Below are 24315 nucleotides of genomic sequence, written 5' to 3'. Positions count from 1 at the left end.
ACTTAGATTTATGCTTATAAATGATAAACGTTTTTATGGTAACAGTGCCCCCTGCAGTGCAGGAGGAAAGGGTAAAAATATTGGGACCTGGGTGACATGAAGGCTGTTAGGTGGCATGTGGGTAGTGAGCATGTAACAGTAGATGTTTGTGTTTGGAGCACCTTGAGTGTTCAATATTGGGCATGGAAAATGCTGGGTGGGTATCAAACATAAAGAATGTAGACCAGAAGTGCCCAGCTGCGGCTGCTCTGGCTTGGTTTGGACTCCAGTGTATTGTCAAAATCCACAGGCCATCCCTATTCCTTGTAGGGGGCACTGAGAATTCATGGCTTGCTGCCATACTCAAGAAAAATGCATGTGATCAGAACTAAATGGATTAACCACCAGTATTTTTGAGTAAAAAAAGAAATTACTCCTTTTTTTTTTTTTTTTTCACTTGTCACTTTGCTTGCTGCTCTTTTCTTCTGCTGTGTAAGAAGAGGTGAGGATGGGGGGAGAATTTGAAAGTTCAGACAACAAAACTCAGTCTTGTTTGTTTTTTTTTTTTTTGTCTTGCTAGGAAAGGTGACTGTCTCAACTAGGAGAAGAAAATTCAGGCAGCTCAACTGAATAACTAGGTTTTAAAATAGTGATGAATGAGGCTGGCTGTGTTGGTTTCCTTTCATCAGAAGTTAGTCTCCTGACATTTTTACTCCACATTTTTATGGTCACGGAGCTTACAGGTTTCTTTGACTATGAACATTACTGCCCATCTTCCTACTTCTGATCTATTCCAAAAGACTAAGGCAGCCCATGAAAACCGAGTTTTTTATATTCCCTTTTAATATCTGAGGTCTCGTTCACTTAGCTGCTGGCAATACAATCTCCTGCTCCCTGCAGACTTGTAGTTGCTAGGATCTTTGTGTATTAAGTGTCTGTCTTTTCACCCCCAGCTGGCTGGGTGCCAAATGGTTGAGACTTCAAGCAAATGAGATTATTTTACAATGACTCGTTTGTTATTAGAACTTGGAAGGGTATCTTTATATGTTAAATGAAGGTCCAAAAAGTTTTCTTAGTTTGAGACAGCTGCTTATCCCCTGGCAGGAACAGAATTTTGACTTTGCTTGTAGTGCTCTTCAAATATTGTGGTTAATGCCAGAGACTTCAATTTCTCAGTAAAAGACAGGAAGCCATCATTTCCTTGCTGTAAGCAATATATTTTTAATATGGTATTCTGTATGAAAATACCCTGTGAACCAGTAGCTTCAAGGAACTGATTCACCTTTTTGTTTGTGTAAATTTCTTTTCTGCATCTTTGTAAGTTAACAGTTCCGAATTTAGGTAAGAAAAAAATAATCTTATTTCTTTATTTTGTGTCCTTGTTTAAGTGATTGTTAGGATGATGACTCTAAAAAAAGAAAAAAATTTCTTTAAAGTTCCAGCATCAATTGTGGAACACATTTCTGCGTCTGAAAATTGTAGCACTGCACAATAAATGAAAAGTGCATTAAAAAAGCACACTTTTTTAAAATAGGGTTTGCAAGAAGGCAGAAGCCAACACTTGAAATTAAATATTCAGAGATGTGATTAAGTGAATATGTTTTCACAAAAGCATTTACGGTTTTTTAGCAGCAGGAGAGCTTCAATCTCAATAAAAAACAATAGGGAGGAACCTGTTTAACATCCAAAGTCAGAGGGGCAGAGCCATGAGAAAAATTCCAGTTCCTTGTCTCTGAGAATAATACTGTCAAATATAATTTCCATTGTAGGAGGAGAGGTGAAATCTAGTGAGTGTGAAATTCTCTACTGGGAAATTTAAATACTTAAGTAGGACTGTATGGGAGTGGATATTTGAACAATCAAACCCATGCAGGAATTTGGGGTTGACACTGTGTTCATTTCATGTGTTAGATATAAGATTTCTAAGATGCACATCCCAGACACATTAAACTCTAAGGCAACTTTTGTCTTGATGTTTAAAAATATTCTTGAGGCAGATAGGTCTGACTGAAATTAAACTGTCAAATAATCTGTCAGTACTAGTTAGATGGGGGTGGACATGTATTCACCCACACTGAGATGCAAATACTTCCCTTGTGAAATGTGACAGCTATGTAATGTTGCAGAGGAGCTCTACACAACAGTTCAGGATTTAAAATGGGGAAGTATTTATTCAGCTGAACTTACACTTGGAATTTTAGATAATCAGAAAGGAAAGTCACAGGAATGTGACACAGAAAGGAACATTAAACTGTAGGAATGTACCTTATATAGTTTTCCTACTCTGAACTGAAAGCAATTGTAGATTACAGACTTAAAAGACTTAAAAGGCTTTCCTCATGTTTCAAGTCAGGATCACCTGTATCTGCACTCTTCTCTGTCTAACCTGTTCTCAGAATGTCCAGTGATGGATATACCACAAGCTCCCTAAAATGTCATTGCCAGTGTTAAACTATCCTTTATTCTTAATATTGAACATTAATTCCCTTTATATATACTCTTTACTGCCTGTCTAAAGGCAGAACTGAAGACTGTCAAATTTCCTTCGGTCTGTCTTTTTTCCCCTAATCATTGGTTAGCTCTTTAAATCTTGCCTTTTATAGTGCATTCTGCAAATTTTTTTCTGGTGCTGGTATTGGGCTGTCTTTGGACACACAGAACTAGACTGAGTGTTACATTACAGGTCTTGTCAATGCCCAAATGAGTGTCAGGATAATATCAGATACCTAATGTATTAAATACCTCTTTTGATGTTCTGAGTCTGAAAAAGAAAGATGCTCTGAGAAAAGTCCCAAGAAAGCTGTTAGCTTTATCCAATTTAGCCTGACAGTGAGTGTTGCAGATTATGACATTATGATAATTTGTTCTAATATTTTTTGTAAGAAAGCCATAGGAGTCATCTGAATTAACTCCTTTTCAAATAGAGTGCCTCTTTCAGAAACAGAAATCCAATAATATCGAAATAGCATGACCATATTGATTTTTCAGTAAAATGCATAGATTTTTAGATACTTAGATTAAGCAAAAAAAGACGTTGGACCAGCAAAATAATTGTTGTGTAATCTAATTCTACATAGCCTCAGCTGTCAGAAATTGGAACTTGCAGTTTCTTTGTCTGCAAGGCAGATAAATCAATAGATAATGAGATTTCACTTTCTAGTACTGATGCTTATCAAAAATGATCAAATCACATCCTGGCTCGCCTTTAGAAATTAAACAGTTTAATCCTCTGCTGCCGTGTACAGGAGACCATGTTTTTCAGTTCCTTAATTATTCTATTATTCTTCCTTGATTCCTTTCTCCAGTGGCCTGGAGAAATTTTTGAATTTAAAATTTTTGAATTTTAAATACTAGATGTGGGTAGACTTCCAGTTGTGGTTGCATCAGTGCCAAAAGCAGAGGTGGTAAATCCATATTCTTTCATACTGCCCAGTTTATGACAAAACCAATTCATTAAGAATACATAGTCATCTAATTACCCACTACATAAGCTAAATTTCATTGTTGCTTTTCAGAATAGAGTCCTGTTACATCGGAGCAGCTTGTATTCCATGTTGCCATGTGTCTGATGTAATATTTTGCTAAGTCTGAATCTGTGTTGCCGTTAAGCTCTACTTGTGCAGTCTCCTTGTTACATTACCAGGTTATCTAGTTTTTCCATAAGCCAAGGTAAAATAGTAGTACTGTCCTTCATGTTTTCATTTGTTCTGTTACTGTGAGAAGTCTACATCTCTGTGTCCCTTTATAAAGAGCAGCATATTAGTTTTCCTCATCTTGATTACTCCAGAACCCAACCATTGACTTTTCAGCTATTTCAATTTCACTTTAAAGTTTTTTGGACTTGACAGTATGACTGTGCAGTTTCAGTGAGGCCTCTTCAACATCCATATCAACTGATGTTAGAATGCAGAGTGTTTAATTAATAATACCCAATAATATCTTTTCTCCAAAGGGGAAGGTGATTGATAAATATTTATAGGTGGTAGAATTGCTAAAATTCTTTTGTTCCTAAAGTATTAACAAAACTTTTAATGTCCCTTAAGTATGCTGACAGTGACATTTCCACATATCTTTGGGCTTTCCTGAGTGGTTTTCTACAACTCTTAAGTTTCTATTTATATCTGTTGCTATCAAATTTCTGTTTTGAGCATTGTATTTCTATATGTATGAGACACACACTTTAAAGCTCCTTTTGCAACCTGGCAATTTCTCTGTTTAATGCATTTATTTTTTTGAAAGCAATTAAAAAAATAATTCTCCTTAAGGTTTATTTGCATGCTTCTCTTTAAATTATTTTCCTTGTTTTGTCAAAGTGTTTCTAGGTTCACAGAAGGCTCAGACATATGTTGAATCTTTATGCCTCTGTGTGCTGACAGGTTTTCCTGCAGTGAATACATGTAATTAAAGGAAGTACTGGTTGCAGATGGAACCACAGCAGCTACAAGCACTTCTGTTAAGAAACAGTATTGCTGATAAAGTGTTTGGGGAGGGGATTTTTCTCTCTTAACTCTCCAGTTTCTGGTGAGCGCCCATAACAGAGACAAAAACTTTATTATGATCTGCTTGTGATCCCATTTGCCTTTCACTGGTTTCCATTTCTTTACTGATCGTAGTTTCATGATTAGAACTGTGTTTGAAGAGTTGTACAGTCCACGTTTGAAACTTTCAGGTAGAAAGCCCTGGAACCCAAATGGCCTCTTCCTGAGTGATTCTGTCTAGAGTTGTATATATCTCTAGTATTATTATATAAAAGCTGCCATTTTTGTTGTGTTTAAAAAAGAATAAATCATGCTGTTTTCCTATCCCTAAACAGGTGTTTGGCAAGGAAAGTCCTTTTGGGTGTTGTGGACAATGACTCCCAGACTTCCCATGACAAGGCTTACTCAGAGCTACAAAGCAATGCTAAATTTACGTAAAACAATGTTTTACAGACATTTTTGTCCTAATGTTCTTTACTTTTGTTCTGGACAGCTTCCTCTTAGTATTTTGGCTTTCTAAGCCACACCTGGAATTTGGAATTAATGTGTGTAACATAATGTTATGAGTTCTTATTGAAAGTTAGTCATCTGACACCCAATACAGACCTGGTTCTAGTGTACTCATGCTAAACTGATGTCCCACATGAGCACCCTCAGCCTTTTCTTCTGCTATAATTCCCTCTAGATTATGTTCCTTATAGGATTGGAATGACAGTAATCCTATTAATTTGTGTTGTCTCTTTGTCCTTTATTAATAAGGATCCTAGTTATTAATAAATGGAAATAAAATTGACAAGTGACCAAGGAGCAAACTAGTTATTAGTACTAAAAGCTGAACCAACGGGCTTCTTATACATTCACATTTCTGTCAAATTCAGTAGAAGAGAGCCCTTACCAAGTATTTTTCAAATGGCTCCCAGTATATTTCCTGGAATATAGAATTGATGTTGGGAGTGGATGAAAGAGTAATTACTTTTCAAAATATATCTTAATACTTTACTTAAAATTTGAGGGAATTCTGCTTTTTCAGGAGGAAACCACGTACTTGGGAATTCTTTATTTAAAACAGTACTCTTGATAGGAGCTATTTTGTTTTCTGTTTCTGTGAAAAAAACCTAATCTATCTTTAAGCAGTTATGTAGACTGGCATCTATCTTGAAGGAAATTAAGTCAATTTTGAAAGTAGAATAGAGGTATACAGAAGTGTGAGTGATCTGTAGATCTCTTACCTTTACTAGATCTGTCTAAATCTCTTATATCATACACAGAAGCTTTGACTGTATGTGAGTAGTTTATATGTTGTGCAATCTGTGTAGTCTGTTGAGTGATGGATGTGACTGGTGACTGAGTGTCCTAAATTGATGTAATGCTTGGTCAGAGATAGCTGAAAAGCATCTGGTGGTAGACTCTTGCAGAAATGGGGGCTTGGGCTTTGTTTGTTTTTTGTTTTGTTTTGTTTTTTTTTTTCTACTTATAAAATAATGTATGGAATTGGCTCTAGAATTGGTTTCTTTTCATCTTTCTGAAATTAGGAATCTGTTTTCCCAGATGTAATATACTGCATAGAACTAGTAAGACTACGGCTTCAGAAACAGTCAATGCTCGTGAGCAATGGACTTTTCACTCGTAGTCTTTAGACTTTTTTTGGATTAAAGGAACTAGGAGAAAGATTTGATTTTGTTAGTGATTCATCATCTTTTTTTCTGCCTGTTTGCTGAAGGGCATGAAAGTTTCTGCTCCATTTCTCAACATCCTTGGTGAGAAATCCAATCTGTTTGTGAATTAGCTACATAAATGGATGCCCGTCAGCAATTTGGCACTTGTCACGTTCTTCTCCTAAACGTTTTACAGGAAGCTCCATAATTCTGCACAGGAGTGGACAGTGTTGGGCTGTACAGAGAAAACATGTACAGGAACTGTGTGAACCTTTCTGCTGAGGTTCCTCTGTTGTCTTAGAGAAATGTGGCATTAATGGATTGACGTTATTAGAGCAGTGCTCCCAAACTCTCAGCATGAAACAACTGAGAAGACAGAAGCTGTTTGTGCTCTCCCTCAGTGCTGCTGCTTGTGAAAGTTCTCAGGGAAGTTATGCAGCATATGCAGATATAGTAGATGTAATAATGTTTTTGCCAACAACAACAGGATGCAAAGACCAGTTTATCTTTTGAGTCTCATTGTTGTGGTTTAATTATTATTACTTTTCTAAATGTTTCTTCTGAATTAACCTTCTAATCTACGTCATAGAGCAGTCAGCTACGCAAGCATGCTTTGATTTGCATGGTACCTTAACTTTTAGAATTTTTATGTGACAAAATTATTTCAATGTTTTCTCAATTTCTGAGATATTGAACTTTTTCTTTACATCTTCTTGATACTGCATCATCTTCATTGCATTGGAAGCTATAATAGAATATTCACAAAATACTGAAGAAGTAATAGTGAAAAAGATATAACTCTTGGAGAAGATGGATTACACTTAAGAGACAAGGGCTGTTTTAAATTAAGGTAGTCTTTGTATGGTATTAATGAGAATCAACTTCCAAGACATAATCACCATAATTTTGGTAATCCATCACATGTGGTAATTGAGAATAAAATGCTTTCATAGAAGTTTTAATGAAAAATAAATCCAATCTTTTTAATGGAGATGGAGACAGTTATATTGGTGTCCTGTGGTAGTGCAAATAAAGTTACACTAATTATCCTAAAGTTCTCTTTGTTTGAGAGAGAAGTGTTATTATTTAAAATTTCTTATGGTTAATTGCACTGAGCTGTGGTGGGTTGACCTCAGCCAGCAGCCACTTGCCAGACTCGGTTCAAGAGAGAAGACTCGTGACTGCTTGCCCTGAACTGGGAGTTTTTAAAGTCTGCGTTGAAGTAGTGTGAGCAATATGATGTGTACTCAGTATTTTTGTCAGCAATCAATTTGAGTGAGAGAAGGCAAGCCAACATACAGTGGCAGGAAGCGTTAGTAGCAAGAGAACCTGTTTGTTTAAAGATACTATGCAAAGGAAGCAACTCCTGTCCTGAATAGCCACAGGGAACAATCTGTATTGAAAAAGGCTGATGAAAAGGTTGTTCAGAGTTCAGGCTCTCTCCAAAATAGCGATGTTCCTATGTCTCACCGTGGCCATGTTTTTTCTTTTTCACAGATACTTTGTGATGGAGCTCCCCTGACTTTTTACTTTGTGGATCTTCATTGTCCAAGTCAGTGTGTGTGGGCAATGTACTCTGTTCCTGGTTTGAGAGAGATGAAGGAATCTTACTTCTGCAGCAGATCACTGCTGCAAACAGAATTAGCAAAAGATTTGTACATAACAAAATATTTGTTATCTAAAATATTGTTTACATCATAAAGAAGTCAGTAAGAAGTTTGCTCCTTTCTGGTGACTCACTTGGAAACAGCTTACTAACTTCTATTCTGCAGGCAGCAAGTGCTTTATAGAACATGTAATTAATCAAGACTTGTAGTGAAAAAGTAAAAAGAAAGTAAATAAGGAATGACACTGCCCACAGTAAAGCATTAAGAAGCTTAACGGATGTTAGGAATGTATCAAATGATAATGGCTCTCTGAAGTTACGTCTAAAAATATATCTGTAGAATAAACCTAAGTGAGAATACAGGCTCAAGCACTAGCCCAAAATCACAGAAACTTTTCAGTGGTTTAACTGCATGCTTCCTGATACATTTCAAACTGTGGCACATCACATTCGTTCAGATGATGTCCAGGCGGTTTGGATCCTAGCACTGTTTAAAATAAGCAGTGGGAATGTTGTCTCCCAGCATCTGAGGAAAGAGGTCAGCTGTGTGGCAGTGAGCCATTTTTGTGCCACTTAGCTATGGATCCAGAGAATGGTTACTGGCTAGTATATTGGGTATATTCTTAGTAACTTGTCTGTTTCACTTAGGAGTTAGATTGGAAGCAAAAATTTTAATATTTTTTTAGGAATGCAAAGGCAAAATGGAAGCACAGACCTATATTGCTCTTTCCATTTACCACTTTAACCCTTGTAAATCTGGGTCCTTGCTGCTATTCTCAAGGCTCACGAGACAATCAAAGTCTTTCCTATGCCCCTATTCTAAGTGTGTTTTCCTTACTCTGGTCATCTCTCTTCCTAGCCCATCAGGATTTCTTCAGTTGCTCCTTTACCTTTCCAGTGCAAGATATTTGTTCATAATCTGTCTCTCTGTATATATGACAAATGGGCTTGACCAGAGCCCGTATTGAGTAGTACTTCGACATAGGTAGTATCAAGCTGATCAGTACTACTTCTTATATTTTCTCACCCTTTTTTTTCCTGTATAACTGAAGACCGATTTTCTGGGGGAAATAGAATAAGGAAAGAAATAGCAGTCTCCTGCCTATCCTTGCTGTTTGTCTGCCTGGCAAGTGCAAATGCAGTTACTGGAAATGTCTAGAGGGAGTCACCATTTCTGAGGTGTGTTAAGCACAGCATGAAACATTCTGGATTAAGGTGGAGATACCACTGCTACTGGAGCAAGCTGCACCTCCTGTTCTTACTGAGATGTTGCTACATATATTCCAGATAGTCATAGTGTAAATTTCTATTTAAACTCTGGTGTTTGTGTTAGTTTGTAGTAACTGTAGTGATGTATATGTGAAGAAAGTCTTTGAATAATAGCTGGTGTTTCTTAACAACAAAACCATGGAGTCTTGTGGTATTTTTGTTTATGCATAAAAGAAAGACTAATATTTTCATGATAACTTTGTGCTTGGTAAATAGAGCCTTTTAAAAAATCTCTTGAGTTTTGCAAGTGGGTTATTAGTGACTGCCACAGCTAGGTGAAAATTTAGACAGTCCTCTTGGCCACAAATTGGCTTTTCAGTTTCATGATTTTTCTGTATTCTGACCTCTGCAGACAAAGGAAATTCTGACTTCTAAAAATAAAATGCTTTGTTATTTTAAGAATATAAAAGAAGAACGTTTAAGTTTGGTTAATATGATTGTTTCAAAAATTCTCTACATTTATATCTTTATATTAAACCAGTTATATCAATGTAAGACAATTAATTTATTTATGCACATATTAGGGCCAGTTCAACAATCTTGTTTAGGTTAGGTCAAGGTTACTTGTTTTAGCAAGTTAAGTCAATAAACATTCGGTGTGACTCAGCTTCTCCATATGCTGTGTGAAGACATTGTTTATCCCGCAGACTTTAGTGTGCTGGATCATTATCTTTGTGCTGTGAAAGACTTCCAGGTTTTATCAAGGTTCTTGTTGCAGTTGCTGTTATGGTAATCACTAAGGACTTCTCTAAGTGGATGGCTTGTAAAAAGCTAACTAATTTAGAAGACAAAAGCAGTGATCACTAAAGATGATGTAGTTCAATTTAATGTTTAATCAGGGACTGAAAAAATCAAAAAGACAACTGTCATTACTTCCTAGAATAAAGCAAGAGAAACTAACCCTTACAGATGTGCAAAATTGTAGTAACATACAAGAAGACAAAAACAGGAAGAGGACTATTTTTTTTTTCTTTTTCACCCTTAACACTGAGAATCTATCTACCTGTATGCTACAAAAACATTACAATTTTATTATGTTGAAAGAAGAATTTTTGCAAAATTCTCACATCTACAGGCTTTTTTCACATTAGTAATTGCACTGAAACCATCATCAGTGTTTAGAGTATGTTCTTCCAGATAAAGTTCTTCATGTGGAAGAAATTTATTTTTCATCTGTTTTTCATTTGGGATACGTACTATGCTGATCTTCCAAATACATAATTATTAAACCAAACTGATAAGAGAGTTGTCTCACTGTAGACAGTCTCGCCTTTCCTTTACGTAAATTTCTATTTGAAATTTTGTTTTACCACAGCAAAGAAGAAGAGTGAATAGGTTCTGCATTCGGATAACTGTGTATATGGTTTGTTATTATTAATTTTTGAAAGCTTCACAATTCAATTGTGAAATATATTAGCATTTAGCTATATCAGTATTCTAAAGTTCTGTAATAATAAAACCATTTGATTGTCACAGTAAGTGGATAGAGTTTTACATATGACTAATCTTGCCTTTTGTCAGTTTGTCTTTGATCCTTGTTTTGAGAACAGCTGTTAATAGGACAGTATGATAATGGATGTACAGAGTTCAGCTTGTGTTTGCATGTAGAGGGACATACGCCATTGAAATTTTTGACTGGAGCAATGGATTAAATGAATTACTGAATACTTATAATTAGAGGTTCTAATTATTGAAGTTTGAGTCTGCAGGTTTTTTGTAGTATCACTTGGAGGCTTTTTTAATGAAAATCCAGAATTTGCATAATCATTTGGCCTCTGTATAGTTATTGGTGAAATATTTTGGTGGATTTTCTTGAGATGTTCACAGTTGCTAAGAGTAAAAACACTGCAATGATTGCTTCTGTTTTAATATCTACTGAGGGAAAGTTAGTGCTGAGGCTCCTTTTAACTACTGCACCTTAGATTGAACCACACTGAAAGCCATTTGAGTAATACATTCTACTTCACACTTGGAGTAGGCAAACAAGGTGTTTATGGACAGTTGTGATGTCTTAATGGCTACTGATGACTTCTTAAACACCCAGAAATAGATCCTGTTTCTGAACCCCACATAAGCAGTTTTACACTCCTGATTCTTACAGAAATTTGCATTTCGTCATTATGGCAATTACAATGACCATTTAAGTCTAGTAATTCCACTTTAAGCAGCTCTTATATTGCAAAAAAGGCTTTTATTAGCATTGAGGAACTTAGCTCCAATACCATTGTTTCCTTATTTTGTCCTGTGTTTAGCGAAACTGAATGCTATTTATAGTGTTGTAGTAGGAAGCTTCGTGGTTGGTTTTTTTGTTTACTTTTGTCTGTGCAAATCAACATTATTGTTGGCAGGAATAAGTTTAGCTGAGGGAATTTCTGTCGTTGCAACAGTTGGTCTTCATATAATGTTTGAAGAATCGCACCATTGAAATTGCTTTCTTGACATGAAAGTAGTTTGTCTGGGGAAAACTAATTCAAACACAAAAAATAATTCTTGTATATAATTTATCAAAAAATGTTGTGATTGAATTTTCCTTTTTCTACAGAACATAATAAATGATACCTCAAGATACACATATTTATACACACATGTAATATGTGTAGTATCTCAAATACTTTTTTTATGTAGAAGTGGACTTGAAAAAAGCAAATGGATGGAAATACAGAGAGAGAGCAATCAATTTAAGTCATAATGAGTTTAGAGGGAAATGCCTGTGGTATCTCTGAAATCAGTGAAATTAGAAAAATCTTGCAGTGTCTGAAAAGGATTAGCAGTGCCCATTTTGAAGGCTGGTATTTCACTGCTTCTGTAAAAGGAAATTATTAGGAATGCCATTAGGTTTGTATACTGTGGGAAGATAGGAAATTTTTGAATTAAAATTATAATTCCACCAGGATTACTTTCTCATGACTGTTCTAAATTTAAAATGTTTAAGAGAAGAGTCAATTTGCTGCTGCCAGTGACACTGGGGTGAGGGAAGAAGTGCTTGTTCAGCCGTGGAGCCTGGTGACACAGACATCTGAGTGGCTGCAACAGGCTTTTAGGTTCGGCTCAGCGCTACTGGGTCAAGCATTGAATGACTCTGTTAGACACTCAGGTGTCAGTGCCTGTGTCATCTGCTATTACCTAGGCTACATTAGAACCAGTATGCATGCAGAGTGTAATTGCAGTTCAGGTTACATCTCCCTTCAAAAGCTTTGATTCACTCCCACTTATGCTTAATGTAAAGCAAATTTCTTTGAAGGCTAAAGCAACTATTTTACATCTGAGCCATAATTTAGTTTGTTCTTGACCTAGAGAAATGCTTTTGACTATAGGCTGGATAATCTATTGTTTAACAGAATTTATGAAATACTGCCTTGATAATTAAGGTTCTTTGGCATTATTTGGCTTAATACAGTTTTAATATTTACTGCATCTAAAGTATGGGATACTTGAAATATTTCTTCACACTTGGAACTGTGGGAGAAAATGTACTGTTTCTCAGAAATTACTGATGTTACTATATTTAGGAGTTTATTTCAATTGTACTAGAACTTGAAGTCTCTTATGTCCTTTTTTCCGTAGTTAAGATGATAGAGGATGTTATTGATTTAGCATGAAAATGTACCTGTAGAGTAACATGAAGATGCAAAAAAATTATCCAAATACAGCAACATTTATTTACCTCACTGGTTATGTCATTACAAAATATGACTTTTGGCTGGCTAACAACTCTATTAGAAGTGGGGTCTATATGATAGTTTTACTTTAAATAAACAAAAATTTAGTTTCTGTCTTGATTATTTTATTCCACCTGATGTTACTTCTGTAAGATTTGAATGTGGTAGTGCATGTCTCTTACAGAACTTTCGTTACTTTACAGAAGAATATGAAAATAGAAAGAAATGGCTTTACCTCTCTTTCGTCCAGGACAGAGTTAATTTTCTCACAGTTACCGTGGGGGGAGTGGAGCCTGGAGCCGTGTGGGTGTGTCTAGGTTCTATACCAGCCACATAATTGCTGGGGATATGTGGCTTTGGGTGGAAGAAAAGGGGAACATGATGCAGGACCACTGCCATTTTGTTCCTTGTTTCCCGCAGTAGCAAAGGAGTGAGCAGAGTGGTGGAGGTGGTGTGGCATGGACAGTCCAACTTGGGGGGTTTGTCCATCTTTGGTTTGTGTTCTCTCAGACTCAGGAAAAAATGCCGGCGGTAACGTCCACCATTTTCTCCTTTGTCTTGGGAAGCCGCGTGGCACTGGCCACAATAACATTGGGTTGGTCAGACTTCTGTAAGCATTTTTTGCATGTAAGCACACTAATAACACTGTTATTATTAGTATTGTTGCTGTTACTGTTTTTTTTTTCTTATTTCATAGCTGTTTTTCTAGTTATCTCAACCCATAATCTCTGCCTTTTTGGCTCTTTTCTCACTTGAGTGGGTGAAGGGAAAGGAAGCAGCTGCTTGGAGCTTGATTTCCAGATGATTTTAAAACACAACGCCCTCTTAATAAGAAAAAACATGCATAAAATTTTTATAAGGCAACAGACCACATTTTTAGAGAGCAAGTTTTTGGTCCATGTAGAGATGGTAATCTTCAGTGAGAACTATTTTGGAAATATGAGTTAAACATGACACGGTAAGCCATTTTAAGCTTTATGAATATGGTAAAGTACATCTCTGTTAATGTGACATGATATGAATGGTTAACTGATTACTAGGAAAGTTTTAGAAATATGTTTCTCTTTTATATATGTGATTGTAATGCATGTTCAGAAGTGCATGTATTGGTGCCAACCTTCTCAAAGTTTGACAATAGACTGCCAACTCTTTCAGTTTGTAATTGGTGGATGATAGAGGTGCTCAAGGAAACAGACTCTCTCATATCATATACATAAATGATCTGTCGATTTTTAATGTGGTGGATAGTGGATGTGAACCAGATTTGTGCATCTTTAAACATATGCACTATAGCAGACTTTGCAGATATTCTGTGAGTAATTCCTATGTTTTTGAGAGACCAGAAATTCTTTCTGTTCAGTATAAAACCTGTCTGAGGAACTAAATTCATTAACTTTTTTTTTCAGGCAGGTAGTTCACCCAACCAAGAATTAGCAGTGTGTTGATATTTACTGTATAAGCTGGAATAAGAAGACAGAAAAAACTTCAGACATTTAGATGTATTTCATTCAAACCAGAGATCTGACTATTTTTTTTCTCTCTCCTCTTTTCAGTACATGCTTCAAAACTTAGAAAAGGCATAACTTTTTTGGGATACTTGGATAGATTCCAAAGCTTCCAATAATCAGTAATGAATATATATATATATATATATATGTAAACCCAAGTTTTAAAGTACTTTTTGTTGGGTTCCTTTAATTCTGCATTCTGGAAATTATACTGCTCAGCGTATAACCTCAAAACATGCTAGTTTATGTCTTGAGCTATGGTTATCATTTTGGTTTTTTTACCGCATGATGATAAAACATGGAGCAGTGCATTGATGTAGAACTGAACAGAATCTTTTGTAACAGAAAAAGAGTTTCTCGGTTGTGTTTTCAGAACAAAATTTTAATTCTTTAGGCTGGGATCATGAAAAAAACTTTCAGTAATTTTTGTTGTGCAGAAAAAACAAAGGAAAAAAACCAAGTTACCTAGATAATAATCTCCAGTTTATAACCTCAGAGTTTTTAAAAATCTCTTCTAGTTTAAAAAGGATTTAATCTGATTTCAAAGCTACAACTTCTCTTCAGTGAAGTAAATGATTATGATTAAGTTTGGAAGCATTGCTTTAGGTGCCTCATAGTTTCAGTCTCGAGAAATAGGTATTTCATAATGAGCTATCATTTAGGCATTGCATCTTAGGCAGAGCTGACATATATTGCTTTTGGCCTCAAGGCATCTTTTTGGCAATTGTTTGGGAAGAGATCATAAAATCATGGAATAATGTAATATAGACTAGAAGGGCACTCCATAGGACATCTGCTCCAGGAGGGTCTAATTAAATCATCTTGCTCAGGAGCTTATGTTTGAAAAAGTTATTAGCAGTGGCTAAGGAATACACTTATTTCTCTCTCATTTCGTAGTGGATACTGCCTTGCTCACAGGAAGAGAAAGGCAAATGAGCTTTCTTGCTTAGGGAAAAACCATTTTCAGAATATAATGATAAATATTTTCATACATGAAAAAATATATATCCTATTTGGTACTAGTCTGACAAGTGGTCCAGTCTGTCCTCAAGATTTCATTATACATTAATTGTGGTGTACAGTTATGTATTTCACAGCATAGTAAATTCTGATGGGTTTGTATTGCAGTTTCCTGAATGTGGTTTCTACGGAATGTATGACAAAATCTTGCTCTTCCGCCATGACCCTGCCTCTGAAAACATTCTCCAGTTGGTGAAATCAGCTGCAGATATCCAAGAAGGAGACCTAGTTGAAGTTGTCTTATCAGGTAAGTAAAAACCAATGAAAATTACTGTCATGCTTTTGCAACTGAAAATATCCGCAGTAGTTTTCTCCTGGTTGGATTTTGACCCAGCATAGGTGAGAGTCCATACAAACAAAATTTCCTTTTTCTTGATTCCTCTCTCAGATGTATATAGGCATATTATGCCTTTTTTTTTCTGTTGCACTGTATACTTTGTAAAAACCTCTTTTGTCCATATTATTAGTTAAGCAGCAGGTTAATGTTAATAAATTTTTACTTTATGTGGAGTGCCATGAAAATGTCCACTGCAAATAGACTAATTGCTTTCTCAAAGCCCTGCATAATTATACCTACCAGGACTGCTCTGACTCTTTACATGATTTGGTTTTTAAACTTAAAAGAGTAAGGGGAGAGAAAAATTTAAATTCTAGGTGGGAATGAAAAAAAAAGTATGTTTTATATGGACGGCTGTCCAAAACGAGTGCTGGATGGTTCATGTACACAACTGTTGATTCTATGAAAGGTATAGAAGCTGAAAAGGTGGAACAAAAGAGAATAGCTATTTAGGACCTAGGAAATAAAAAAGTCAGAGGGAACAAGTTCAGGGAATGAAAGTTGTAGTCTGAAGGTGACTAGCAGGTGAAGGGGGATTTGAGAAGAGATGTGCTATGAATGAATCATGAGGTAAAAGGCCAATTTCTGGAGGCAGTCAAATGGCAGATGGATTTAAGAAGCATGTTTGGCCAGCAGAGTAGCCATGAAGAATGGATTGCTATAATTGAAGAAGGAAATAAGCACAAATTATGTGACTGGAATGTAAAGGAAGTCTGGGGATGTAATTAAGTGTCAGTAAGACTTGTCAAAAGCTTAGATGTAAGATATGAGGTATGTGACTAGGATTGATGCAGCATTTACAAGGACATGAAGTAGAGTGAATGCTGGAACTGTAAAGATGTAGAGATGTTATTTGACAAATAAAACTTGGAAGATGGCTGAAGGGCTGTATTTTTGCAATTGGAACATGCAGTTAGAGCATCTGGAAAGATGCTAAAAAATACAGAAAAGCATATGTCATATGAAAGTAGAAATTGAAGCTGTAGAAGAGTGTAGGATTAGTGAAGAGAGGCGAAGTCTTAATGGATGCTGAAAAGAGTGGAAGAAGTAAGAGTTAGGTCACATAATCTAAGCTAACTGAGCTTTTAAATATAGTTTTCTTGTATAGGACCCTATTCCATACTCTATGATTAGAATAGAAAAAAGTACGATAAGGAATAATGCAAGTCATTCCTTAAGTCATTATTCATCTTTTCCATATCAGGAAACAATTTTTTCCCTTTCCACAGTAAACCAATTTTCTTCTTAATATTTCCCACATAAAGTAATCACTCTAGATCAGTAATTACGATGCAGTGAAAAAAAAAGTTAGCAAGGACTTTAGTGCTTTATTTGATATATTGTTTATTGCTTTTGAAATGGAGACCATGTATCTTCTAGTTTGCCAAAATTAGGCAAGTAGCTGCTTAAGCACAAAGGACAGAAAATGAAACTTGTAACATGTCATGGCCTAGCTGATGGTACTATTCAGATGTCTTAAATTATACAAGAAATTAAACATACTTCCTCTGTAAACACTTAAGAGCATCAGCGTCCTCCCCCAGATGAGCCTTAACTAAATGCAGGAATTCATTTTCGCAGACAATTCCTGTGTTATGTAGGGGAGGACGGTATTCCCAATTATGCAACACTGAAGAAGCAGTATGAGCAGTCTGTATAAGCAGTCTGTAATGTGTGGGGGAATTATTCAAACTAATGCAGGCAGTTTTTATTGAAAAATGTTTAGACATAGTTTCAAATTACCAATTTTGACAATAGTGCCTATCAAGTTACCTATAGATGAGTTATCTCTCATTTTTAATTAGAAGAAAAAGTGTGTCTAAATGCAGGGCCATAAGAAATCTTTTACAGGATTTTTAATAATGTACAATGAAAAATTATTTTGAAAGGAGAATAAACCTGAAAACAGGAGAGATTGGCTTTGAGCACTACAGTGTATGATATTGAGCACTTAAGCAGTGGGAAGGACAAGTGAAATGCAATATATGTTCAGATGCATATATCGAACCAGTTGAAGTGTTTTATTTCTAGCCTTCATTATAAATTTCTAAACAGAATATGCATTCTCCAGTTCTGTAAATGCATGGTTTATTATAGCAGTTTTTCTCGAATGGCATATCTGAAAGAGACAGTAGAACACAGCATTACTGCTACGGCTTTGCTGCTGAAAACTCCTTGTGCTTTGGGTCAACATCCCCTGAAGCACTGATATCTGATGTCAAAAGCTGCACTGATTGACTGCCTTCATTTTTTATTGCACAGGTCAATACTGGGCAGAGTAGAGAAAGCTGAACTGTTAGTCCTAGTTACTACAGGGTTATACAGTCAATTCATATCCTACTAGTATGCACTTTCTGATTTTCATTAATAACAAGATTTTTTTTAAAATGGCTGGGCAACCTATGATGTTTTCTTTTTTCTTATTCCACTTATGTTCTTGGAAGTTTAAAGATTAATAAATGTGATCATCTGGTTTAGAGCTTATATTACAGGTTCTTGAAAGAGTTGAAAATTATCTACAAAAACTTATAGTTCAGAGGGGTTACTCACTGTAGCTGAAGCAATTTAGTCCATTTTGGAGAAGAAAATTGTACCTGCAGATGTCATGCTATATAACAGAAACAGTTTGTGTTAGAGATTTCTGCTGAAACACAAAAAATTTATTCAACTCAGAATGCAGCACCTGCTGTGTTTTTGTATTCCTAATGAACATTATTACTTGCATTTTGCATTGGAGCAGTATGCAGTAGGATTTTAATAGAGTGCAAGAATCGTGAAAGCTGCTGAACAAATGTTGTGTGTCTGTCTGTTGACTGGTCCGGAGGAGATAAGCACAGGCTGTTGCAGTCAGCCAGATGAATTGTGGTTCAGTGCCAGTATAGATTCTGGCATTTTGGAAGTGAAAGGACTGGCATTATTGTGAGAGTGGCAGCAAAAGGGTATGTTGAGTTACAGATTTGGTCAGCTGCACATTAAAAGAGGGAAAAAGGAACTTTTGTTATGAACATTAGTAGCTCTCATAAATACAGTTTTATTTTAACTTCTTATTTTCTTCCTTTTATGTGCCTTTTTTTTTTTTTAAATATGTTTGAACACTTTGTTTCAGTGACTACATGGGATTCTTGAGAGTATTTGTATAATAACATGGTGTCCTGGTTAGAACAGCTGGGACCAGTTCATCACTGTATGGGTGTAACCCAAAGCTGTATATTCTATAGCCTTCCATGCCATTTCCAGAAACTGTTATCAGTAGACCATTTACACCATCTGCCCAGAGCAGCCTGACTCCTCAGGCCATAAACTGGGTGTTAAGAGGCCTGTGAGATAGGAGGCTGCCCCCTGTCCTCACACCCTTTGTGGAACTCCCCGCCCTGAGGGAGGTACTGGGCATTCCTGCCTGAACTGGAGGATATATGATCTTGGAGTCTTGGGACTTTTTTAACCACTCCTGGGATCCAGAGGAAGACTGCAGACCACCACTCTCAACCAGACTGCAACCACCACTCTCAGCTGGACTGCAACCACCACTCTTGACTGGATTGCAGCCGCCACTTTTCAACCAGACTGCAATCACCACTCTTGACCAGATTGCAACAGCACTCTTACCAACAGGTTTTCCCCTCTCCTTTTACTTTGGACTCAGGGGGCCCAACGAACACCACTCTGTTCATGCCCCAGGGTGCTGAGTCATACATTTGGGTTTTGTGGGTTAAACCCAACTGTTTGTCTGTATAATCGTACTTATTGTATTTACTTATTTACTTATTGTATTTATTTATTTACTTATTTGTACTTAGTTTATTAAATTGTTATTCTGATTTATAATCTCTCCTTTGAGTTGAGCTCATTTCCCCTGCCGGTTTACCTTTAAACCAGCACACATGGGGACACTTGAGAAATCTATTAAACTCATGAATTTTTATGTTGAATGCATTTGGTTTCTTAGGCTGCGCTCTTGGGCATTCAATGAACAGTACCACTAATACCCTTCTGTCAGTTATGTACAGCTTACATATTTCTGTTTTCTTACCTGTGCGTTTTCTATTTCATTTTTCTTCAAATCTTGGAAAGTTCATCTCGTCTTCACATGCACAAAAGAGGAAAATCTTTTACTACTGCTGTGGAAATTGCCACTAATGTGTTTATTGAATCCAACATCTAGTTAGTTTTATTGCATTTCAGACTGAAAGGGATACAAATCTTTAGAGAAAGGATTTTATCAAGGTATATTTGTAGGAAGGATTCCTTTTGGTTCTAATACTGTCAGAAATGAGTAGGCAGCCCAAATCAGGAAGCAAGGTACAGAAGTTGCAATTAAAGTTACAATCAAAGATGGCTGCAAATGAGTAGTCAGTCATTTATAAACACTGAAAGGAAGAGAAACCAGAAGTTGCATCTGTTTAGGTCTCTCTCTGTCTAAAATGCAGTCTTAGTGTTTGCTCAAGAAAAGGAAGCAGATCTATGTAAAGTGAGTTGAAGCTGAAAAATGTTCTTCAGGCTTGATGTGATCAAGTAATATTTGCCAAAAGCTTCAGCTGAAGCTCTGAAAAGTTAACTTTCATGTTCCACTATGAAATAAAGGATGCAAACATGAATTACCAAAATAGCATAATTTAAAATTCACAATAGATTTGAACAGAATGGAATATTTTTGCTGTGGTAAACTCTCTTCTTTAAGCTAGCTCCTAGGGTTTTGGAGATATTCAGTGTTATTTTGACTAGATTTTAAAAATCATTTATTTCAGCTGCAATTTTTTAATGCCAATGAATTGATATTAAGGTGAGATTAATTGATAGAGAGGTACTGTCCTTCATATCCTTTCTTTCTGGAGAAGGTAAATAATTAGCAAGTTCTTACATTAAGTTATTACATGAGATATGGGTTGTAAATCACAGGATCACAGAATATGCCGAGTTGGAAGGGTCCTGCAAGGATCATTGAGTCCAACTCTGGTCTTGTACAGGACCACCCCCAAGAATCACATCATGTGCCTGAGAGTATTGTCCAAATGATTCTTGAACTCTGTCAGGCTTGGTGCTGTGACCACTTCCCTGGCGAGCCTGTTCCAGTGCCCAGTCACCCTCTGGGTGAAGTTAACCCCATTGTAAAAGGGAAGATGTTTTGAAGTTACTATTTTAAGCTGTCTATAGATGCAAGCTCTACCACTTCACATGTGTACCTCTGACTTTTTCCAGATTAAGTGTTATTTGCTCTTTTTCCCTTAAATGGATGCACAAACTGTGCAGAACAAGCTGACAGACGAGACTTACTTGGGGCTCTGTACATCTGTACTCTCTTTTTGAGTTCTGTTTTTCTAGGACTTCAAGGAAACAATTGCTTTAGGTGCCTTTAGACTTATGTTCTTTCCGGCATAGTTTATGTCCTATCCTATGAAGTTTATTAAAAATTGCTGTGTAAATTTGCCGAGTCTATTCATAGTATAGAGAAAAAAACCCCAATTGTATAGTTAAAATTTTAATATGAATTTGCTTATAAAAAAATCTACCTTGTTTTTACTGGGGCAAAGTTCCATTGGGATGTAAGAGGTTTTTGTCTGCTGCTGGAAGGCAGACAATGAAACATTAGCCTCTTTTGCGAATTAGTGAAATGTACTTAATCTGCTTGCTGTGAGCAGTTGTGCTCAACTTGGCAGGATTCCTGAAGTGAGAAAGTCAAATAGCAGCTACTTGACGTTCCCTTGCTGAGCTGATGAGGGCAGAAATTGATCCACTGCTTTCGTTAAGAAGCTGTTGCTGTTTTCTTATCAGGTGGATGATACATCACCTGGTTACTAATGTGGACATTTTATTTGGATTCAGTACAGCTTATATTGTCTATGTTAAATATATTGAACTGAGTAAAATAGCTGTGGATAACTATACAATTGAGTAAATGCCATATGTTAACACAACTGGATTGGAATGTTAGTTCAGCTGCCAGCTCCTTGAGATGAAACACTATGATGTTAGATTTTTGAACATAATTTTATAGTACTTACATAGATGGTCACAGTTTGTGATTTTGCTTCATTGTGATTGAAGAGCATCCTTCTTCTCTTGGTGCCTTCATGACTATGTTAACTTGCTCTTTTTCTGGTGTCTTGAGAAATACAAATATCTTTTTTCTATTTTGTCTAAGATGCTATTTTTAACAATTAGTCATCCTCTATGTCCTTCTAGTCTCTATCTGTCATCTATTTTCTTATTTCTGTAGAAGTAAGACTTATTAGTGATTAGGCTAAAGTGGCTTGATTTTGTGTCCCTCACTGTTCATTAGTCTGCATCGTTCTTGGATCATGAATTTCAGATAGATGACTTTGTGTTGGAAGTTCTTAGGATTAAAAGATTATTTCCTTCTTTGTTTATGTTTGCCTCGTTGTCTTTTCTTCTATTTATAAGTGTGGTAATTTTTACCTTCTGGATATAGACCTCAAGGTTTGTATTTTTTTTTAGATCAGCAGAATCTTTCTGAACTCCCTCTCCTGTCTTGCCCTCCTATTATTTTCTTTCTGCTGCAAGACAGAGTAGGTAAAAATAGGATGAAAAAAATAGGTATCAACATAATTCCCTTATATTCTCTGGCTGCATTATTGACAGTACACACTGAATAAAATGATATGTGACAGGCAGATGTTAGTAGTGAAACTAACTAATGTGTCAACTTTGCTCCTAGCGCTCTTGCAGAAATACAGGCCATGCTAGTTGTTCTTCCTTGGGCCTTTCTATATGTTTTTAGTATTTAGTGATTATTTCAGCAGCAAAAAAAAATAATGGAAAGATTTTGTGAACGTGGATTGCAAGAAAGCAAACCGTGTATTTCGTCATAGGAACAAAATTAAGTTTTTAAGTAAGATTTTTGAACTTTAATGATTTCTCACTCAGGATTTTAGATGTCATTTTTAAAGCTTGATTAGTTGGTAATCCTAAATACTGTCATTTTGTATTTAGAAAAAATTAAACTAAATGTTGTAAAAAAATACTGTTGATAGGGAAGATTAATTTTCCTTGAGAAAAGCTACACAAATCCTTCTGTCAGGACAGGGCCTTTATATGAGAAGTCCCTGTTCCACTGCAAGCTAATAGATCAGGTCAGACATCCTACCTTATGCACCTTTAATTGTCCATTTTTTTGAGATAATACATTTTCAGTTTATTTGTGTGCTCTTTAATAAAATTTTCTGTTCATTTGAGGTAGTTTACTTGGTTCTCCAGATTTAATACAAAGGCTTTTTTTCCAAATACTCTTTTTCCAAATGCTCATAAAGAAACTATGCTTCATGAAAGAAGCTCAAATGGATAAATAACTATTTAGGACTTGGGAAACAAAGGGTAGAAATGCACGCTGTTTTCTCAGTGGAAGCAGGTTGCAAAGCAAGGTTTGTAGGTCTGTGCTGTTAAAATACGTTCATGAATGATCATGAAAGCATGACTAGTAAAGTGTCAAGTGTCAGCAACGGCAACAAGACAGAAAATGGCTTGTAATGTCACTGCCCTTGTGTCATCTACCTTTGTTACCTTCTCTGCTTCAGAGAATGCTGATGCTGCTTTAGGAACTCCTCTTTCAAAGACAGGATTCCAGGCTTAGATTTTTGTCCGATCCAGTAGTTCTTACGCTTTTGTATTCTTATGACATGATTTCACTGAAAGGAAACATATTTCATGTTACATTAATTTAACAGGGATAACCTCAATGCCCGCAAATTTCTGTGTCATTATGATTAAGATAGAAAAAGTAATTACATGATTTTTAATTGTTGTGCATCAGTAAGTTGTATAGCCAGCTTTTCAAGAAAAGTGGAATTGAAGCTGTTTAGCTACATTAATTGGAGTTAATGTTTTAAAAAAATGTCTATCAGCTTCTACAGTAGACCAAATTAATTCCTGATTTTAATTTTATGTTAAATATATGCGTTAAAGCCTTTGGAGTTAAAAAAAGCCCTTATTCTCCTTAAAACATCTTAGTTCAGTGAAGCAATTTTTAAAATATTTCTTATTAATTTTTACTCAGTTTTCTTAATATGATACCTACCACATTTACCCTTTTTTAAAAGCTTTTAGATATATTTTTGACTGAGTTTAACACAATTCACTTAGTAACAGTATCTCAATAGGTTATTCAAGTATTATACTTCAGCAGCCCACACTTCAGCTAATTCTTTCTCAAAAGACTTGAGGTGATGAATGAAACTTGGAGTCTGAGGTACCTTTTCCTATATATTAATGGATATTTTTATGCTTATTTAGACTTACAGTGCAATGTTATCATCTGATTAGCAGTCTGAATCAATATGAAATGCTTATAATTAAAAAGGCATTGATAGAAAAAATGTGCAGGATAATAAAAATGTATTTTCATCAAAGGATAAATCAACTCTGTTTACTGTTTTACAAATTTATTTAATCTGTTTAGTCTCTCCTTACCTCTGTGGTGTGTGAAACTTGGACATAGCTATAAATTCTTTCACAGGATATGTACTTAAAAGTACTTGAGCTTTTCTTAAAGGTAGAGTGGCAAAGTCCAAACTTTTTTATTGTGCACCCCATCACTAAAAATCTTTGAGGATACACCCTCAATATATATATATTTATTTTCTTATATTGCTTAAGTTCTAATATTTTCTTTCTGCACCCTAGTGGATTGTCTTGTGCAGAGCCACGGGTGTGTGCACCTCACTTTGGAGATCACTGCTATAGGGTCACTTGAAGTTGTTTATTAGGAAAAAGGTTTTCACCTCTTTTGGAAGTTTAAGTCACCCTTTTTGAATAGTTGAGTAAGAAAACTTCAATTAAATTTTTTTCTCCTT

At 35.8% G+C, this 24315-nt stretch overlaps 1 protein-coding gene across 5 annotated transcripts in view; it reads left to right on the top strand.

The window, feature by feature from the left end:
• Positions 1 to 24315, top strand: part of PRKD1 (protein kinase D1) — a 121604-nt gene that overhangs the window by 46540 nt on the left and 50749 nt on the right. For all 5 annotated transcript variants that reach the window (XM_032691533.1, XM_032691536.1, XM_032691534.1 and 2 more), the window contains one exon: positions 15283 to 15421. In XM_032691533.1, the coding sequence (XP_032547424.1) occupies positions 15283 to 15421 (139 nt within the window). The remainder of the gene's footprint in view (positions 1 to 15282; positions 15422 to 24315) is intronic.

Source organism: Chiroxiphia lanceolata, chromosome 6, assembly GCF_009829145.1.
Source record: "Chiroxiphia lanceolata isolate bChiLan1 chromosome 6, bChiLan1.pri, whole genome shotgun sequence".
In the NCBI taxonomy this organism is placed as follows: Eukaryota; Metazoa; Chordata; class Aves; order Passeriformes; family Pipridae; genus Chiroxiphia; species Chiroxiphia lanceolata.
This window is presented reverse-complemented; position numbering and strand designations above follow the sequence as displayed.